Source organism: Plasmodium malariae (genome assembly GCF_900090045.1).
Source record: "Plasmodium malariae genome assembly, chromosome: 11".
NCBI lineage: Eukaryota > Apicomplexa > Aconoidasida > Haemosporida > Plasmodiidae > Plasmodium > Plasmodium malariae.
Window position 1 is genome coordinate 401322 of NC_041785.1, and position 22899 is coordinate 424220.

The 22899-nt window shown below is 22.2% G+C and overlaps 3 protein-coding genes and 6 non-coding genes across 9 annotated transcripts; 4 read left to right on the forward strand and 5 right to left on the reverse strand.

Moving 5' to 3' along the window:
* Nucleotides 1-494: 494 nt before the first annotated feature.
* PmUG01_11015800 lies at nucleotides 495-2229 on the reverse strand. The gene has a single exon (XR_003751950.1). It is a non-coding gene; the product is annotated as an rRNA (ribosomal RNA).
* Nucleotides 2230-6224: 3995 nt separating this feature from the next.
* On the reverse strand, nucleotides 6225-7040 carry PmUG01_11015900 (uncharacterized protein; the record flags this gene model as incomplete). The annotated part of the gene is made up of 2 exons (XM_029005801.1): nucleotides 6225-6458; nucleotides 6660-7040. 2 exons carry the CDS (start codon nucleotides 7038-7040, stop codon nucleotides 6225-6227), a joined length of 615 nt encoding a protein of 204 aa, XP_028862353.1.
* Nucleotides 7041-10925: 3885 nt separating this feature from the next.
* On the reverse strand, nucleotides 10926-10996 carry PMUG01_11016000.1. Its single transcript has one exon. It is a non-coding gene (tRNA).
* Nucleotides 10997-11502: 506 nt separating this feature from the next.
* PMUG01_11016100.1 lies at nucleotides 11503-11574 on the forward strand. The gene has a single exon. It is a non-coding gene (tRNA).
* A 1425-nt stretch (nucleotides 11575-12999) lies between these two features.
* PMUG01_11016200.1 lies at nucleotides 13000-13073 on the reverse strand. The gene has a single exon. It is a non-coding gene (tRNA).
* Nucleotides 13074-13810: 737 nt separating this feature from the next.
* Nucleotides 13811-13882, forward strand: PMUG01_11016300.1. The gene has a single exon. It is a non-coding gene (tRNA).
* Nucleotides 13883-14817: 935 nt separating this feature from the next.
* PMUG01_11016400.1 lies at nucleotides 14818-14891 on the reverse strand. Its single transcript has one exon. It is a non-coding gene (tRNA).
* A 1645-nt stretch (nucleotides 14892-16536) lies between these two features.
* Nucleotides 16537-17915, forward strand: PmUG01_11016500 (U2 small nuclear ribonucleoprotein A', putative; the record flags this gene model as incomplete). The annotated part of the gene is made up of 5 exons (XM_029005802.1): nucleotides 16537-16615; nucleotides 17024-17238; nucleotides 17395-17477; nucleotides 17601-17731; nucleotides 17896-17915. The coding sequence occupies 5 exons, from the start codon at nucleotides 16537-16539 to the stop codon at nucleotides 17913-17915; spliced, it is 528 nt and encodes a 175-aa protein (XP_028862354.1).
* Nucleotides 17916-19114: 1199 nt separating this feature from the next.
* On the forward strand, nucleotides 19115-21948 carry PmUG01_11016600 (conserved Plasmodium protein, unknown function; the record flags this gene model as incomplete). Its single annotated transcript, XM_029005803.1, is given in 2 exon segments — nucleotides 19115-21538; nucleotides 21553-21948. 2 exon segments carry the CDS (start codon nucleotides 19115-19117, stop codon nucleotides 21946-21948), a joined length of 2820 nt encoding a protein of 939 aa, XP_028862355.1.
* Between the last annotated feature and the right edge of the window lie 951 nt (nucleotides 21949-22899).

Consider the following 22899-nt stretch of genomic DNA (forward strand, 5'->3'; position numbering starts at 1 on the left):
CTTCTAATTTTCAATGGCCGTTGATTTAGAAGCCAGTATTAAATAATAAGCTACCCTTCTAATATTCAATAGCATCTGATGTATCGTTCAAATATATAATAGGATAAACAAAAAAAAGTCGACGACTATTGGATTGACGATTTATAGGTGCCCATATAAAACAATATAGCTAATTCCCTATTTCAATGTTGTCTATGTAATGAATATGTATGTATAAGGGGGTAGTAGTTTGAATTAAGGGTTAATTTAGAAGTAGTAATAAACTGTTACTAAACTTCTATATCAACATTATATTTAGAGAATAAAAACTTATGTAGTTAAACGGAATATTCGATACTATTGATTTAGAAAAGCTAATGTAAAATATTATATATTAAATATAGCTCTCCTATTTCAATAGTATCTATGCAATGGTTAAGATGGGTAGAGTTGACTTCGGTTTAAGGATTATATTTTTTCTTTTTTTTTTTCTTTTTCTTTTTCTTCTTTTTTTTTTTTTACCTTTTTTCTTTTTCCCATTCCTTTGTCATAGTTAATATACGCAATTTATTAAAGAATGGTAGGTTTGACCTGGGGGTTAGAGGCTTTACTTTATTTTTGTACTCTTTTTTTGTGTTTGCATTTTCTTTTTTCTTTTTTTTATTCCCTGTCCCAGGTATAGTAGTGTATACGTATGTGAACAAAGAAGGTAGATTTTATGATGGGGGTTAATCTATAAGTATGTTGCTTCTAAATTTCAATGGTATCCATTTAGCTTAGATAAGAAGTAAGTTGTTGACAACTTCTATTTATATAGTAGCTAATTTAGCCCCTATAAAATAGATGGTATATCGATGGAAATTAAGAAGTGGAGGTTTGCTAAATTGACCCACCACTAAAAAGTAGAGGCACTTATAAACTACCATAAGGTGACGTTATATTATAATAAGGCAAAAACAAAATTTCGACACATTTGATTAAGTTCTTTTAAGTTAACTGCCGCTAATCTGTGAACTGAGATTAGACTTGTATCTATCTAAAGCTTAGTAGGCATAGTTTACGGTTAAGATTACGACGCGTTCAGACCGCCTTCACTCCCTCAACCTTCGTTCTTGATTAATGAAAATATCATTGGCAAATGCATTCGCAGTCGTTAGTCCTCAGAAAATCTTAGAATTTCACCTCTTCCTTCTGAATACTAATGCCCCCCGATACTCCTATTAATACTAAGTCAAAATATAAGAAAAACTACAAGAAACTTTCGACTTATTGTGATATCTTATTCTTAACAAAGTATAAGACAAACGCAAAGAAACTTTTGACTTATTGTAATAATCTCATTATTCCATGCCTAATTATACAGAAGCTGAGTCGTTAACTCATTATTTACTTGCCATGAACACTATAATTTAATCATGATAACGGAATGAATTACTTTAAACATAATAGCCATAATCATATATATTATGGATAATGCGTCAAGTTATTCATACAATATAAATTTTTTTATGTAAGAAATAACCCTTTAAATATAAGCACATGCCATAAACATATGCTTTATAAAAAAGAGTGTTCCTCGAAAAAAAATCTTAGAAATTCAACTTACGAGCTATTTAACTGCAGCAAAATTAAAATACACTATTGAAGCTAATTTTACCGCGGCTGCTAACAACTAGACTTGTTCCTCCAATTGATTTCTGGGATGGTTTTGAATTCCCATCAGTTATACAACATAAGGATGGTAATACCCTTATATTGTCATGTCCTGTCACTACCTCTCTTCTTTAGAATTGGGTAATTTTCGCGCCTGCTGCCTTCCTTAGATGTAGTAGCTATTTCTCAGGATACCTCTCCGGAATCGAACTCACATTCCCGGTTACCCCTTATAGCCAAAACGTGCTAGGTCAATACCCTAGCGTCAAGCTGATAGGTCAGAAACTCGATTGATACACACCTTTAAAAATATAAAATATTCATGTGTGTTACTTCTTTGTTTTAATTCATCAATTTATTAATTTTCTTATTATGGATTAACAAATACCTAATACCAAAAGAAACAAAGTTTCAACGATAATAATTTCAAGTATTAGCTACAGTTTCCCGTAGTTATCCTTCCTAAAAAATGTCAAGTAGATTTATAACTGTTTTAAGGAGCCGTTCGCAGTTTCTGCGTATTTAACGTATGTACTTTCACTTGCATGGCTTAATCTGTAGGACAAGCATATGAAAACTGGCAAGATCAACCAGCGTATTTTAATTTTATTTAATATGAAAACATTATATATGTATATATATATATATATATATATATATATATTTCCCAAAAGTCTTTTAATTTGAAAAAATTTTGAAAAAAAATAAAAAAATCCTTGAATTTCCAAAAAATAAAAGGGATTTTTTATTTATAATATATATAATAATATTACATAAAATATAATAACTTGATATATTTATTTGAATGAACACACACACACATTCTAGCATTATGATATGTTACATCAGTGATGATTTTATAACTATTATATACTCCGGCCATTTAATTATTTTTGAAGTTATTTATAATTTCATGGATGAATTTACTTGTATTCAACGACATTAAAGTATAAGAAATATATAATTTTACTTATATATTACTACTTCTCATTGTAATACGATTTACTACGTAATCCTTTTTACCTCTTAATATATTATACAATTTCTTCTACTCCTTTATTCTTAATAATTAATATATTAAATGAATAATATCATTGTATATATGCTCAAAATTATTCTTAATAATTAATATATTAATGAATAATATTATATCACTGCAAATATACAAAAAGTTATTCTTAATAATTAATATTAAATGAATAATATTCATTATGGAAATACATAAAAATGTATGTTTAAAAAATTAAAGGATCAAATGTCTTACACAAACAGTAGTTAAAATTAACAGATTATCATTGGTAATTACATTTTTTTAATATATAAAATGCTTTACTAAAAAATGTCTCTTCGGTAATTTAAAGAACCCTATTCATCATTAGGAGAAATATGTATCTTTAATATGGTTCATAGTATATTACTTGGATAAAGTATATGAATTATAAGAAAAACACTATTATATAACAACTGAAAATGATAAAATACTAAAGCAAAAAAAAAAAAAACACATAGACTATAATAATAAATAATACAAACTTTTCCTTTTGCTAGGTAAAATATATACAAAAAAAAAAAAAAAAAAAAAATGTATTCTTCACAATTCACATTTATACTAAGAGATTAAATAAAAAATAATAAAAAAAATTAATATGAAGTAAAACATATTTACTCCAACCTTTCCCTTCCCCTCCTCCTCCCCCCCACCACTTTTTTCACGTTGGCCTAACTTTTGCCAAAAAATTAATTTTTTAATTTTTTTTTACCAAACAATTCCCATGTACAAATTATAATTATAAATTTAAACAAGAAAAATAAATTGTTTTAATTTATTTTATGCTTTAATTTGATTTAATTCAATAATTTTTATAAAAGATTTCAAAGAATTAATAAAACATAAAATTGTTATATAAAAAACACATCCAACTTTTAAATTAACTGAAAAAAAATACACTAAAAAAAACGTATATTTTAACAAATAATGAAAAAGTTAGGGTTTCATCACTGCGTTTTATTAAAAATGTTTCATTAAAAAAAAAGCATATGTGTTTTGATTAAATAGTTTAATACAAGAAATAAAGAATTCTAAAAATATATTTTTAACAAGAACACTAATAATAAAAGCATTTAAAAAAAACATTCAAAAATCCATTCAAAATTAATAAATATTTCTTAAAAAAAAAGTACTTTTTTTTCTTTGCAATTTTTGATTTTTTTTTTTTTTTCAATTTTTACATTTGAGAAAAAAAAATAAACTAGTTACGCACACAATATCTACGGGATCAAAAAGCCCCAATAATGTTACATGTTTATGTGAGTTTTGTTTTTTTTTAAGCTCGCGTACGCAAAAACGTGAAATATTTTACTTCAGAAAAATATAAATACTTGTTGGCTAATTAAAAAAAAAAAAAAAATGAGTTTGATTATTCATCATGTGTACCACCCACCATACAGCCATAACTGCACAAAAAAGGAATCTTATGCATATATAAAATAAAAGCAAAAAATAATATACAGTTAACGAAGTAAAACAAGACAAGATAAAAAAAAAAGGAATTCTCAGTCATTCAGAAAATAGAAATATGTTTAAAAATGTAAAAAATTAAAGGAAAAATAAATTACAAGTTATAGAGAAATTAAGAAAAAGCTTAAAAATATAAACAACAAAAAAGGAAAAAAAAATTTTAATAAAAATAATGGAAAAGTTTTAAAAAATAACATAATGCAAAATAATAAAAAATACAACAAAATAATGCAAAGTAAAACGTATACAAAAATGGAACATTTTGATTTATGTACAGATACATGGGATTATTACAAAAAAAAAAAAAAAAAAAATGAAAAGAAATAAAATAAAAAAAGAAAAAATAATGTAAAAATTTTCAAAATTCAAATTTAAGAGAAATTACGAATATAACAATACAACCCATTTTCGTTAATATAATAATGCTTTTTGTACATATTATATCTACCTTTTAATTGTACCTTACTTTTAAAAACATGAATCCATATAATTATGAAAATGTCTTTAATAAACTCTAAACGAAATTTTATTAATAATTTTCTAACTGCATGAAAGTCACAACGAATTCAACAAAAAAACCTATGTATTTTCGTACCCTTCGGGTATTTTTAGCATCCCTATAATAATGAATAGATGTTTTATTAATATATAACATATAAAACAAATTTATAGTTTTATCATAACCATATTATATATCTCATTCTCTATGTTTTTTTTCCTTTTTTCTTATGATTAAATTGACTTTTTGTGATTGTCATATAATAACCTCACTTTTCTACTTATAGAATATGAGTCCATATACATTGTATGTAAAGAAGTCTAAAAAGCATACTCTTACTTAAAATTTAAAAAGCAAATATTTTTTAATATATGTTTTGTTATCCTAATTTATAAAAAAAGTTAGACCACAAAATTTTTTTTATATTCATATAATTACTTTTTAACAATTAAAATAAGCACTATTTATTTATTATTCCCAGCTTTAAATATATTACTCTCCTGTTTTCATAACAAATAAAATCTTAAAAAATTTAAAGCCTGTTGGAGTTCTTTTAGGACATTTTTTTTATATCTTAAAATTTAAAGAATAAAAAAAAAATATATATGTTATTTCAGAACTGATTAATGGCTGTAAAGGAAATGTCTTCATTATTCGCCACAATTCACAAAAATAATTAAAATATAAAAATAAATATATAAATGTATTATATATTTATATATATATTTATATATATTTATATATATTTATTTATATTTAATACCTTAAATTTTATTAGAACATAAACGTAATTTTTCTCTTCCATATCATATAAAATATGTTGTCTAAAAAATCTTCAAAAAGTCGTAAACACACTCTTCCCCTCTGGTTCAATTATAAAGTTTATATAACATCAGCAAAGAAACATATTGAATTTAGCACAAAATTCATTAAAAAACAAAATGTTCTAAAAAGAAAAACATACTAAATTACAAGAAGATTCAAAACTAAAGGTACAAATTAAGCATAATTTTTATATATATTAATTTCACACATTTACTATTTTATATTTTAAATTTTTAATTTTTAAATTTCATTTATGTAACATTTATTTAGAGATATTCTTTTTCTTTTCTTCATAATTTATTTTTTACACTAAAAAACAAGGTATAAAAAATTATAAATTATTTTTTGTGTATATATAATATATATATATATATATATAATATTCCACATATGTGTAATATCCCGTATATATTAATATACTCCAAAAAAGGTGGACGAAAAACAAAAACTAATAATATATTTAATTATATAACATTACGATTCTTGTTATATCTTTTTATTTATTTTTCATACGTTCTCAAAATATCAGTACATTTTTTGCACATACAATTTTTACCTGTTGCTCTTATCTTTTTTTTTTCTTTTTCCCTAAAACTTTTTATGTTAATTAAATCTAACAAATTGTACATTATCTTTATATGTTTTCTTTTTCTTCCTCTTCCTGTTCTCATCTTCCTTTGTGTATATTTCTTTTGAAATCTTTCATTTTATGTTTATTTTAATTTATAATGCACGTACCGCTGCAACACCTCAAACAGCTTCCGCTCCAACACCAGCTCTAACAGCTTCCGCTCCAACTGCCGCATTATTTGATGCGTTAGCAGCCGCTCTAGCCGCTGCTTCTGCCATTTGTTTAGCTCTTTGGCACGCGCATCCCCCAACTGCTTTTGCAGCATTACCCACAGCTTGTGCTGCTTTATGTTTGCATGTACATACATGGTGTGCACCATGTCCAGCTAGAAATCCCGCAGGAACTAGGGTTTTCTGTAATTAAATAATAATATATAATAATTATATTTTTGCACACATGCATATAAAAACACATTCTTGGGTGCATGTGTATATAATACACATTACCACACCTTTTTTTTTCTAATACCATTTATAGTATTTAATAATTAAAAAGGAAACATAAATGAATGAAAAATAAAACAAAAACAAATTTTCAAATATATGAAATATTACTAATGCATTAAAATGGCCTTCTCTGTACAAATAAAATATAGTTGCAACGAAAAACAATAGTGACAACATAAGCATCGTTTTCATAGTAAAGATATTTTTAGAACCTTCCTTCATAGCTTCTAATGCTGATTTCTTCTTACGGCAACTACCTTTTTCTTCTTCATCATCATCATCATCTTTTTTTTTTTCTCCATCTTTTTCATTAACATTTAAAAAGCTACTAAAAAAATCTGACATATACCCAGTAGCACTAGAAATATATGAGGATAAGGATGAATTTGATGCATTTTTTTCCTCCAATATTGGAATAGTATCTTTACTATCTGCAACATCAGATTTCTCATGTACATTAGGTCCAGAACATTTTAATTTATTTTCCATTTTCGCTTAATAAGATTTGCAATGTAATTATTAATAATAAAAAAAAAAAAAAAAATTTAATTAAATTAAATTAAATAAAAATTCTTTTTTAAAGTGAAATATTAATTATGTACAGAAGAAGCTAATATATAAGTTATTATATCTTTATGATTTTTCTGTTGTTTTATTATATTTATTATTAATAAATGGTTTCTAAACAAAAAAAAAAAAAAAAAAAGTAATATAATGCTATTATTTTATATATATATATATAAAACAATTTTTTAATCTTTGGGTAAAAAAAATTGTAAAATAATAAACATGGAGAAATGATTAAATAACTGTAAAAACGCCGCAGGTTTTTATATTTTTTAGTTTAAAATGTTTGTATAAAACGACCATTTATGTATTTATGTATGTATATATTATATATGTACATATGTAAGTAGTACATATATGTATCATGTATGATATTAAATAAACCTAGAAACTAGTATATATTCATCTACATTTGTAGTTCTACAATGCATTAAGTATTATATAATATTATATATGATTTTCCGAAAAGATAAAATCTATTTTTTATCTATTTTCTTATAAATATAATTATGTTTTTGAAATTCTAATTGAATAAAAAATAATGCAAAAAATTAATTTTAAGAAAAATAAAATACGTTCATATAGAAAAAAAATTATAATGCTGTTTAACTTAATATAAAAAAAGCTTAATTCTTGTTGAAATTAGTAACAGATTATTATTAATTTATTCTAAATTTTATATATAAATAATTTATATTATTATATTATATAATTAATATAAAAAAGTATATGTTTTTTTTTTTTTAAAGAAAAATACATAAAATATAGAAATACAATTTTCTTTTCTAATAAAAAAAAAAAAAAAAAAAAAAAAAAAAGAAAGAAAGAAAAAGCTATATAACTAAAAATAACTGCTAAAGTGCCAGAAATATGAAGTATACATTTTATAATATTATATTTTTGTTAAACATTAAATAAAGGTAATATATACATAATAATATAATTCTAGAAAATGAATACTTGTTAAGCATATATAAATTATTTATTGTTGTATTTATATTAATATAAATATGTAAAAAAAAAAGATGACGAAGAACCGCTCTTCTCATTGATGGCGTTGCATTTTAATTTAATATATAACTGAATGCTCTGATTCTATTTATTTTATTTTTTATAAACATTAAAAGAGAAGAAACCGCCACGTATTTTTTATATTTAGATTAATTAAAAATAATATAATAATTAGTAATAAGTAATTATAAAAAATATATAATTATGCAAGGGGGGTAGGGGAACGAAAATTATTATCAATACATACATAAATACCATATATAATATATATTACATAACTTTTATGTTGTATTGCTATATAATTAAATTGTTTTTCCATTTGTATTTTTATATAAACATTCCCATTTATCAAATTAAAGGTAAAATATGAAATTTATAGTATTTATAAAAATGGTATTAAGTTATTCTACATAAAAAACCAATCTGCAAATATATGCTGCGTAATACAATTTTTACTAATAAATTGTATTGAAATATATTATTTCTTGCAACCTTTTTTTTTTTTTTTTTTTGGTATTGTAATTTTAGAATTTCTATATTGAAAGTAAAACATAATTATGACAATCCGTTACTTTCCATATATAACAATTAAAATTTGTTTCGTACATAAAATATACAATTCTAAGTGTCTAGAAAATTATATTTTAAAAAAATTAATGTTTCCTAATGAACACTAAAAGGAATTTAATTTCATGTTGCTGTATAATGAGAATACCCTAGATTTAAAAAATTAATTTCACTATAGTTTTCAAATATTTTGAATATTTAAATATAAGATAAAAGGAACAATTTTGTAAAAGCATTTTTAAATAAACTTATTATTATTGTGAAATTTTTATTTTCATAAACACGTTGTACAAATAACAACTATTGTAAAAACAGTTTTAATGTTTCTTTAAAATAACCAATTCTTTTATTATAAAATTCAATTTTGTTTTTTGTTTTTTTTTTTTTTATTAATTCAAAATTATTTCTATTTTAAGTTACCAATGATATAATTGTTTATAATTTAGTGTCGTTCGGTACAGATGTTATTTATAATTTTAATTCATGTTTCTTTTCAATTTTTTATTTTTATTTATATTAATCTAATATATTATTAGATCCCATTATTCTAGCAACTGTGTATGTGATATTAAACCAACCCTATTTTCAATTATTTTAAAGATATCCTTTATACACCATTTTTATGTAGTGTTCAAACATTTAACTTTGCTATATACTTTCTCCTTTTATTTTAAGTTCTACTAAATACAAAACATTTCATATATATGTATATATATGTAATGGGTTAAATGAAATACCATTATTAGCGTTTTAATACAGTTTTGTTTTTCATTCATTATACATTTTTAAAATAAAGTAAATAATTATATAAAGGTACATTAACAAAAAAAACACATAGAACTATTAAAAAATATGTCAATAGAGGTATATTTCACTGTTGGTAGTTGTAACTATTTCGCACATTTAACTGTGTTGTAATATTAAAATAAAGAGGGATTAATACAATTGAATTATTTCTTCCTTTTCATTAATACTGAATTTATTAAAACAAATACTTGTGAACGAAAACTACAAAAATGTGCGTAACTATATAGGTTAAATATAACATAATTAACTCAACGTATATATATACACATATGTATATATATATATATATATATACGTCCATTCTAAATCATAGAAATATAAGGACCAAGCATTATGACTTCACTTTTTTCCATTCATTAAATTGTTATTATATGAGCTTCAAATAATGATTTACAATTATTACAGCTGATCAAAGGTACATAAACATGTTTACATTTAAAAAGTTGAAAATTAATTTTAATTCTATTATATCACCTATTAAATAATAGGAACTACACTCAGTTCTGTTTTTCGCAGTTTCTTTAAAATAATTACGTTCTTAAAGATATACAGTTACGTTTAGTTTTATAATATTTAAATTATATATAAATGTACATATTTTCACTTTCAACAAATTTAATGTCCCCATCAACGTTATACTTAAATTTAATTACACAAAGGAAAAATAATTATGAAGCAATCAAAAGATATTAATTTTTCCATTTAAGTAGCTTCCTCTTTTAAGATTATTAAAAAAATATACACAAAAAAATAAAAAATATATATTTACATACATAAAAATACAAAAAATAAGATACTGCATTTCTTTTATGCCTCTCCATAAATATAATGAATATTCTTTATTCTTTTTTTATACAATATATTTATAAAAAGGGCATATACACTTTATATACGTTTTAACTCACACAATAAATATATATATATATATATTATATTATATATATATTATATTTCATTAATAAATTAGCAAATGTCACAATATCGTAAAAAAAAAATAAAGTATAAATTAAATAAAATTGTCACACTATCGACAAGAAAATAAGCAGTAATCCTTTAAAAACTTTTCTTAAACTTATTAAACAAAAAATATAAAAAATAAAATTTATAAAAACTGCTCAGACGTGATTTCTGTATAAGAAATGTATTTTGTTAAAAATTAAAAAGAAAAAAAAAAACTTAAACCTATTTTAAATGTTTCTTTTTCATTTTTGAACGGTTAATAACTACCTAAAAAATCAAAGGTACATTTATAATATTCAGTCGACAATTTTATTTAATATTTTTGCTTACCTAAAAAAGAAAGTATAAAAATTATTTATTTTTTATGCCACAACCCTGTTTTTTATGAAAATTGATAAAAATTAAAACTTATTTTAAGTACCATAAAAATTGTTCTTAAAATTTCCTTAAAATTTCCTTTAATGCATCTGCCGGGAATCGAACCCGGGTCACTTCGATGGCAACGAAGTATTCTACCACTAGACCACAGATGCTTACATTTATTTGCGCTCCTACCATTTTATATATATAAGTAAAATTATATGCTAAAGCAACTACAGCAAATGCTACATACGCTCATTTTAATTTATCTTCATACATATATATATATATATATGTACATTTATGGATATTTATTCTTATGCTTTTTTTTTTTATTAATTCTATAAAGAGGGGCATTAAATTAATATATCAATAAAATATTTAAATTTAAAAAGAAAATTTTATCTTTTAAAAAAAAAAAAACCATAATTTTTGTTGCATACCAAAAAATATATTCTGCAGTTCAATTCAATTGTTAAACAAATCTTAAATATGATTGAATATAATTATGATTTGAGAAAATAAAAATATTTGTTAGCATATCATCACTTTTGTTATTTTTACTTAGTTTATTTACATTTCGAAAAATGTGTGAAGATTTCTTACCAGTTATATTTAAAGTTATATATAACTTTATAATTATTAAATAATCGTTTACCTTTTAATATAATCATTAAATGGGCGTGTAGCTCAGCGGTAGAGCAGCTGACTGCAGATCAGCGGGTCCATGGTTCAAATCCGTGCGCGCCCTATTTTTATTGACAAATTAAACTTAAAAAAAGTTTTTATTAATTTTTTATCAACATAATAAAAAATTCATTTTACTGATATACACAAAGAATAGCAAAATACGCTATTATTTGATTAAATTTTAGCTTAAATTTGGCTTATCGCCTGTGAAGGTAGAATGACATAATTATTGTATTATTTATTACATTATTTACTTAATAAGGCAAACATTCATTCTTCATTTACATCAATGTTCTTTTGAATAAATAATACTAATACTATATGCGTATAAAAATTTAATAATATTTACACCACATATTTTGAGAAAAATAAAATCCACCAATAATTCAAGTATTAATTATACGTATAAAATATTATTAAATGATGTAAGTTACGCCTTACACCATTCGTTTTTATATTCCTTTGGTTCATTTATTACTTCACAATATAAAAATTTTCTAAATATAATAAAACCTAAAGCAATTTTTTTGGTTAGGTATTAATCAGTCAAAATTTCACCTTGTCACCACAAATATAAAACTTCAAGATGAAATGGTTATTTTAACATTTTTCATAAAAAAAATAGTTAACCATTTTAACCACTAAGGTTTTATATTATTCACATAAAATTATTTATGCTACACTTTTACCCCTTTAACTGTTATATATAGTTGAGTATATATACACATACGTTTATTAACTTTTAATTATGAAATGATCTTACTAAAGTTTTTTCCACTACGATTTCATTATTTTTTCACATTTATGTAAAGTAAAAATTTCAATATTAATTTTAACACAATTTTGAATAAATAGTAACTGTTTTTTGTAACGTAGTAAATTTCTTATTGAAAAATTTATTTTTGCAGTTCTTCTAGATATATAAAAATTATGTTTCATAAAGTTATTTGTATTTCAAGCAATAAAATAAGTAAATAATTTCAACTTTATTTTATATTTACTAACGCATAAGTCATAAAAAATAAGCATTTTTGTACAGGTATTATTTTACTACACTAAGATAAATTTCAACGATTATACATAAAATTCGTACTCTTTTAATATATATATATATATATATAATATATGTACAATTTTTAAATATATATATATATATAAAATTTTTAAATATATATATAATTATATACGAATTTAAAAATTTTTAACTTTTACATTTATATTACAAATTTAAAATGTGTAATATTAATCATCAAATAATGCTTCTTTTTCCTTTTTATTCCTGTTTATTCATTAATTTTACGTCCTACCTATTTTTTTTTAATATATTAGCTAGTACAAAAATATTACAAAAAATTAAAAAAATGTCAATAAATATATATATATATTAACGCATTTTTCTTTACCTTTTTTGTAGAAAAATTTTAAAATATTTTAGTTTAATATTAAAATGCTAAATATAACGATAAACATATTTTTATTATTTTATTACACCAGATGGGACTCGAACCCATAACCTTTGCCTTAGGAAGGCATTGCGCTATCCAATTACGCCACTGGTGCTAATACGTTTAAAGCATTTTATGCTCTTTAGTTAAAAAAGTATTTATATACATGATTAAACATTTTTCTCATATTGCAAATATATAAAAATAAAAATCCATGGATAACTCATAAATTAAATTCTAAAAGGTTTCGAAAATTTTACAGAATAAAGAAAAATATTTTTAAATATGGTAATAAATTTTTTATAAAATGAAACGAAATGAAACATAAATAAAAATAAACCATTTGTATTAACATGAATTATTCGACCTTCCATCTTTTTTTTTTTTTAACTTTTCAAAAATAAAAATATGATTACTTTTCTTTACATTATTCTTAGAAAATAACATTAACATAAAATTTATTTGGAACATTTAATTTTTATGAACTCCAAAATTATCGATAATGCAATTTCAATATAAATAATGGTTACCATAAAAATTTTTATGTACATATATATACATATATACGTTTATATTTATAAGCTTTTGAATTTATATTATATATTTTAAACATGAACAATGTATGAATAAACTTAAAATATTAGGAAAGGGGTAAAACTCGATTTTTAAAATATGTGTTATAATATATTTCTTACGCAAGTGCATATAATAAATAAAAAACGAGCAATAAAAAAAATGTGATATAAATATATTTGAACATACAGAATATATTATTTTGATAGGGAGAAAATTTTATTTCATAAATAATCCTATGATTTAATAAAACTCATTGAATGCTTTATATAACTTATTGGGCCTATGGCGCAACGGTAGCGCGTCTGACTCCAGATCAGAAGGCTGGGGGTTCGAATCCCTCTGGGCTCAAATTCATAGGAAAAATATAAATGAAAATATATATAAAATTAATATTAAAAAATATTAAAAGAAAATAATATTAAAAGAAAATTATAATGGTTGAGGATACAAAAAATAATATATATATATGTATATTACATATAAATAAAATATGTAAATATTCAAATGATATCATAACAAGATTCTTAATCTATTCACAATATATGAACCATATAACGTTTTAAAGAAAATTTGATCATTTTTAAAATGAATAATTAAAAAATATTAAAATTAAACAAATAAAAGGACTAAAAAGGACTAAATAAATAAATTTATCAATCCAATTGTGCAAGTACTATTTAAACATTAAAAATTTTTAATACAGAAGAGTTACGAAAAAATGAGCATTATTTATATATAAAGAACTCTTGCATTAGTCGTATTTATTCTGTTAAAATAACATTTTTATATTATTCCAAAAATTTACTATTAAAAAAATTATTATAAAATTAAAAGAATTTTCTTCATTCGAATGATTCAACCAGATTTGCAAAACTTTATGGCTTTGCCTTAAAAATTAGCAGTTTTGAAGATTATATAATCACTTTCTTATAAATCAACACACATCTGTTCTCCTTTATTAAAATCCTTTAAAGTGTATATTTCATATTATATTTTCTTTTGTTTTAATCCATAATTAAGCCTTTTTTTGCATGACTTATTTTATAAACTAATAAAATAGTCTAACTTGTGTTATTGAACTATAAATATTATACAATATATATGTTTTTAAAGCGTAAACACTTTCTCAAAAAATAATTAATTAGTATAACATAATTGAACTATATATTATAAAATGATTCATTCATACATTAAATTTTGAAATGAAAAAAAAATGCTTTATACCCATAAAGGATTTTCAAAATATCTTACAATAAAATTTTATTTAAAAAAAAATTTTTTATTAGGCCGGGCAGGAGTCGAACCCACGACCTCCCGATCCGTAGTCGGGCATTCTATCCAGCTGAACTACCGGCCCTTAGATTATTTTTTGCATATCATTTTATTATATTAATTTTATAACTGAACTGCGCTTATTATTACTCGTAAAAACCAAGTGAAATAAAAATTGAATATTTAAATGAATTGAAGAAAGATAAGCCATAAATTCTTCCAAGTACATACATTTTTTCATTTTTTCTTCTTGTACGTTTATTATATAAAATAACGCTCATTTTTTATGAATATTACGTTAAAGCAATATTTACCCTCCATATGATATATTTACATAGTATTAGACTAACTTGTCTCAGTAAAAGCATAAAAATTAATTTTCATACAAAAATTATTCTACATAACAATTCATTTTTAACAACCTTCATGTTAAACATAATAAAAAATTAAAATGTAATCAATTCATCAATTCGTGCTATTCCAATTTATAAAGATGTTTTAACTAGGGCGACTTACATTTTTTGCCATTATGAATGTTCATTTCCTTACAAATACACATTTATATACATATATATATATATATATATATATATATATATATACTTGTTTAAATTGACACATATTCTATAATTTATTAAAGAAAGAATACTATTTATCCTTATAATTATAATAGTGTTTTATTTTATTCCCATATATATGTTATATTATTAAGAAAAAGCACATGTCAAAATATTTATTTTAAGAAAAAACAAAATCACCATAAAACTACAAACATAAAATGTACATCATCTAGGTATAAATAATTCATTGTAAATTGAGAAAAGACTAATTTACACTATATAACAAATATAACAAAGTGGAAATGCATTTTTCTCCAGAGATAATTTAATATATATTTGTTTTTAATACATATAAAAATAACCAATTATTACATACAAATTTAAACTTTTATGTTAAACTTTAAAAAAAATATGAATTATAAAAGATATAATTTGTTTTATAAAAAAACAATAAAGAAAGAATGAAAAAAAAATTCATTACCTTGTTATACAAATATAATTAGAACTTTAATTATATATAAATATAGAAAATATTAAATATTTAAATTTTGAATGTAATGTTTTTTATTTTAATTTAAAACATTTTAAGTGAAAATACTCTGCAGGCACATTAATATAATAAACGAAAAAAAGAAAATAAATAATAAATACCATAAAATACAATGCTGCTACAATTTTCTATAAAAATAAATAATTTATCACAATTATAGCAACATACATGGAAAATAAAATTTTTAAAGATATTTGCTGGATAAATTTTTTTTTAATAGTAGTACCATCGTCCCTTTTTTATTTTTTCAAATAGAATAAAAAATCATTTATAATCATATATAAATACAATTCAGAAAACCATCCACAAGATATGTCAGCTTTTTATATTCAATAGGATATTGTAAATTAAAGATTACCAAAACAATGTTTAATTTTTTAAATTATACAAACGTTTAAACCACTTTTAAGAGAAAAATATTTAAAATTACGTAGAAACATATTTTACTTTTATTAAGGTGGACAAAGCACATATATACTTTTGTGATGTAAAACTTAAAAAAAAAAAACACATAAAAACACATGAAAACTTATGAGAACACATAAAAATATTTGAAAACATATAAGAACGCATAAGAACACATAATAACATATAAGAACATAAAAGAACAAAAAAGCAAAATGCGAATAACAGTAGATATGATAAACGAGGCATATCAATCAAAAAACCCAGTTAATGAAAACACTATATCTTTAAGAGGTATTTAATTAAAACATATTAAAGAGAATTTTAAGAGCTAAATCAAAAGTTTTAAATAGTAAATGAACTCATATATACTTAAAAATGAAACTTGTGCGTATATAAGATATACCCATTTGCGTAAAATTATGGTATATGAATTTTAAAATTACGTATAATTCGTGTACATATACATATGCGTGCACATACATGTACACTTATACATTATATATATGTACACCTGTAACTATATGTGCATCACTGTTAATAAATAACGAGAAAGACATAAAATTAAAACTTATCCCCAAAAGTACATACAAACAACCCCTTTATAGCACTTCATCACCTTGTTCTGTTTTCTTTTTCTTTTTTTTTTGCTTGTTTTTATTATATATATTAATTTTATTCTTGTCTTCTTTACTTTTTAAGGATACAAAATAAGTGTAATTGAAAATTTAGGAGTAACTAAAGATTATTTTGAATGTATTGATTTGAGTGATAATGAAATAATTAAATTAAATAATATTCCATGTCTGCAAAGGTTGAAAACATTAATATTATGCAACAATAAAATAGCTAGAATTGATAGTGATATATTTGAAAATATACCTAATTTAAATTCGTTAATTTTAACCAACAATAAGGTAATAAGACATATTAAAAATGTTTATAATTTTAAGAGTTTATCATAAAATATATATTTACTGTAGAAAGAATATCAATTTTGTAAAATTTTTTCTCCAATATATATATATTCATAAAAATAATATAAATAAACACCTGCATAATATTTTTCGCAGATAGAAAAATTAACTGATCTTAACTCACTTTTTAAAGCCAAAAATTTAACGAGACTTAGCTTACTAGAAAATTCTGTATCAAAGTAATGATGCACAAATATATATGAAATGATAAATTTTTTTTTTTTTTTTTACAATTTTTTAAATATGCACCTTTTCATATTCATGCATTTTTTTTTTTTTTTGGAATTCTTTTCTTTTCATAGATTAGAAAACTACCGAGAGTATTTAATTTATAATTTACCATCTTTGAAATACTTAGATTTTAAAAAAATAAAAATGAAGGATCGAGAAGCAGCAACAGAAGTAATGAAAAATTTCAATCCACATAGAAAAGGTACTAAATAAAAGATTTTAATTCTACAATTACTGAATGTATACAATTGTGACTATTTATATTTTATTATAAATAATTTAAATAGCATCGAATTAGTCTATTTTTCTCATTCCTTATTATGTACATATTATCCATAACATTCTAACTGTTTTTAATTTTTACAGAAAATATTCAACCGAGTTAAGGACTTATTACACATTTTATACATTTCTTTTTTTTTTTTTTTTTTTGTTTATATAAAAGTACCATTTTATAAAAGTATACATCAAATAAAAAACCTGGGTAGTTATTAAATTCTTTTTTTTTATTTTTTTTATTTTTCTTATATATAATTAAAGGGAAAAGGCGTACACTTAAAATTTTTGAATATTTCATATTTTAGTATATACACACCTTTATACATTTTTTTAATTAATGTGCTATTTTTTGGAAAATAAACTCAAAATAAAAATTTATATACATAAAAATTATATATTTATAAATATATATATGTATTTTCATCATTCTCATAGCGATAAGTTTTTTTTATATATTATTATTCATATTCTTGCATCTCCACTGTTACACTTAGCAAAATGTTTTAATTTTTTTCATGAATTAAACTTTTTTTGGTAAAAACAAAGAATTATTTTTATGTAGTAATATACAGATTTATATATTTATTTATTTATTCTTAATCTATTTTTAATTTATTATTTTTTTTTTTTTTTTTCTCTGTTAAAATTTTAAAACGTAACACCTAAATCATTTTTATATAGTTTTAACAATTATTTAAATGAGAAACATGGATAAGCTATCCTTTTTTTATTCAAATTAGCTTGTTCAATTAAAACGTTTACTAGTTAAAGCATATCCACGGCCATTGCATATACGTGTATATAAATATATATATATATATATATATATATATATATATATATATATATATATATATATATTTATATATGTACGTATATGTTTATATGTATGCATATATATATGTATGCCGTATGTTTGTAGATCCCGGCGCCTCTTAGTATATTTTCACGAGCGCACAATTTAAGTAATCTTTTATGGTGTGATTAGCCCAAAGTAGTGTAATATATCCTTTGCGGAAATTCATGGCAATAATCAAAAGTTGAAGAAACGAAAAAAGGCAAACAGGAAAAATTAAACTTAACTAATTTAAATTTGGTAAAAATAAAATAATTCATTTGTTTAAATGATAATACAAATTAGGTATAACAGTAAATAACAAAATTTAATTTAGTTATTGCCTTTATCAAGTTCATACTTGAAGCTGGGTAATAATAAAACCAAGTATTATGTAGAGTAAAAACACAAATAAGACTATGAAATGACTTTATGTATTTATTACTTAATACTGAAAAGATGACATAAAACATGAAATTATTTTTTAAATTGGTTTACTGCATTATTTTCAATTTTATTTGCATATGCTTTAATGTAGATAAAATATATGAAACGAATAAAACAAATTTGTTCCTTTTTTCCAAAAGTTATAATGTGGTGAATAAAAAAAAACATAAGGCCAGAACGAATATATATAGCACGAAGAATAGTGAGAATAGCAATAAAACTCTTTTAAGCTGTGATAAAAAGAATGATGAAACTGAAGCCGAAATTAGAGAAAGAATTGAAGCAGAAAAAAAAAGAAGAGAACAAATTAAACAAGAAAACAGCTTGTATATTAATGCAAATTTTAAATATGTAAGTAATAATATCCCAATTAATGTTGAAAAAAAATACAAATATGAATCCTTTAAATATAGTGAAGAAATACTTACATATATTTTTTTTGTAATTAATTTATTCAAACATGAACAATTTAAGAACAATATTTATAAGCAATCCCTGGGAAATGAGTCATTACAAAGACAAAAAAATGAATTACACACGAATGAACGTTTTTCCTCTTATAAAAATATTAGTTTGGTTGAAAGAAATCAAAAGATAGTGTCTGATTTTATACATAAATTTGGTGATAAATTCAAATTTTTTAATAAGAAAGAAAAAATTCAAAGAGAAGATTGGGCAAACATGTTTAAGATGGAACAAGATGATAAAAATAATTTTTTTAAAAATATAAAAATAAAAAATGAAACAACAAAAGAATATTACTTTGTTATATATTATTGCAATTGGCAATATGAATGTATGGCTCTTTACAATGCCTTCCATAATATTTTTAACAATTGTTATAATAATATCAATTTTTATAACATATCAAATAATATAGATGAACAACTTGAAGAACAGGGAGAAAATGAAGATGATAAGAAAAAACAAGAAGAAATGATATCCAAGGAAGATTTGCAAAAAATAAAAGAAATGTATATTAAAGATATGCAGAATAATGAAATCACAGATGTAGAAAGTCTACTAAGGATGGAGGAAAATCATCAAAGTAACAGTGAAGTTGGTTCGGAACAGGAAAATTCACAAGCGGAAAATCAAAAGTTAAATGAAAGCAATGAACAAGAAGAAGGTGCAAACAATCAAACGAACAACGATTTGTCTGAATCGCACGCAGAACAGCAAGCCGAATCGCAAGGAGATAAAATAAAAACTCTTCAAGAATTAATGGAAGAAGAAAAAAAAAAATTAGATGAAGAATTTTTTTTATACGGTTATTCAAAATATGAAGACATGGAACAAATAAAAAAGGAAGAAGAAGCTATCAAGGAAACAAAACAAATTATAAAGGAAGAAAAATTAAGCAAAGACAAGTTAAATAATAAAAGAGAGTTTAAAAACATTCTAAATGATTTTTCTGTTCACATTAAAAATTATGAAGATTTCTATAATTACGAGAAAAATGATGAGCGAAATTTTGGGAAAAATAATGAGCAAAATAATGAACAAAATAATGAACAAAATAATGAACAAAATAATGAACAAAATAATGAACAAAATAATGAACAAAATAATGAACAAAATAATGAACAAAATAATGAACAAAATAATGAACAAAATAATGAGCAAACTAATGAGCAAAATAATGAGCGTAATATCATAATGATAAATCATGCCAACTCAACCGAATTAGGCTGTGTAGAAAATCAAACAAATGCACCTTTGCTAAATGGTGAATCCTCCATTTCTCGTATTTCCAAAGAAATAAATGAAAGAGAAAAAAAAAATATTAATAAAAAAAAGGACGAAATAAAAGAAGTAAACATAAATGTAATCTTTGTCAGATTAAGTAACAGTACAGTTATAGGCAAAACGAAGAATATAAAACAAAAAATAAAAAAAAAATGGATTTATTCCCATGAAAAAGAGATCAACTTTTACGAATTAATCTTATCGGTTATGCTAAATGAAAATATCTATTATAAAGATATGCCACATATGAATATATTCTCCCTAAGTTATAATAAAAGAAAATTATTTGACTTTTTTAATGAAGTTAATACAAATTTAAAGTATAGTTTTATTCATAAAAATAATGTATATAATATATTTAATAATGTTATTAATAATTATATGGATATTTATAATTTCGACATATATGACAAGAGTAATAGTACGAATGAACAAAATGACATTTCATCAAATAACAATTTACAAAATAATATGGTTAACATGGAAAATACAAACAATAAGGAATACGAACAAAATGAGGATATCCTTTTTGAGGAATTAAGTTTAGATCATGAAATTGAAGATACACATAATTATCAAGTCATATATGACGGAACGACAAATAATACACATGAAACTGATGATATGTCACAGAACAGCGGTGAAAATCAAAATGATTCCGAAAAAGAACTCAAAACCGTAAATGAGAGAGAGAAAAAAAAAAAAAAATAAAAAATAATAGTCAAAACAAAGTTATCAAAAAAAAACATAATAAAAAAGAAAAAAGTAAATATGAAGTATTATTTAAACAAAAATATACAAATATCTTTGCAAATAATATTAAAAATAAAATATCTATTGAAAAAGTTAGCTCGATATCAAATTTTCACACACATGCGAATTATACACTCGATACTTTTAGGGATTTCACATTAAGAGATCTTTTTCATAATACATTAAACCATCAAAATTTTAAAATTGATAAAAATTATGTTTACTACTCAAATCATAAAATTCCCAGAGATTTATTCCCATTTATTCTTCAACTCTCATTAGCTTTCAAATATGAACACAATACTATTTTGATGAACGCTCCCAAAAAAATAGAATTCGAGTTTCGAAATGTATAATTCTAAGTGTTACTTGTCATATATATGTTAGCACATTTATTGTTCTAACCAATATGAATTGTATTGTTTTAGTATGTATCAAATATAAAATTCATGTAAATATTGCAAGCAGAAGATAAAGGGAACAAACTGTTTTTAATTGCACTCATATCATTTAGGACGACTCCAATAACATACAAGGGTTTTATATGAAATAGTCAGAGCACGGCACACGTATCAATAGGACATCATTCACATGCATGATGTATGTATATTTACACAACGGGAAATTACAAAAATTCTGCTATAATTGTAAAGAAAATATATATGGGGTACTGAATTAAGTAAATTGTTATATCATATAGTTAGCTGCTCTCTAATATTTTACAATAGTTCTTTGTGCATAAAAAAACTCACGAAGTAAAGAAAGAAGAAAAACTATTACGGATTCAAGTACAAATCATTACACTAAACCTTTGCGCAATTTATACATATATGATGAAACGTTGTGCATTTGCACAAATTTGCTTAACTTAGCTTAAGTATCATTTATTATATTTTTTTTTTTTTTTTTTTGAATTTTTGAATTTTACCTTATCTATAGATATTACTACTTTCTATAAACTTCCTTTTTACTATTTTATAAATTTTGTTTGTCTAATGAATATAATATACAACGATCTTTTTTTTAAAAAAAAAAAATAGCAGAATGAATATCTATATTGACCTTATATATATAATTCCCTTGATATATTTTAAAATAATACATTTTTTGAAATTTTTACAATTTGATCTTGTTACAATATATATAATATTTTATATATAAATCTATGCTTCTTTCAAAAAAAGGAATAAAAAAGCAATAATTCAAGCAGCAAAAACATTAAATACACTTAAATTTCCTTCGTGAAAAAAAAAAAGAAAAAACAGTTGAGACAACACAGTTTTACTTTTTCTCAATACCTTTTTATG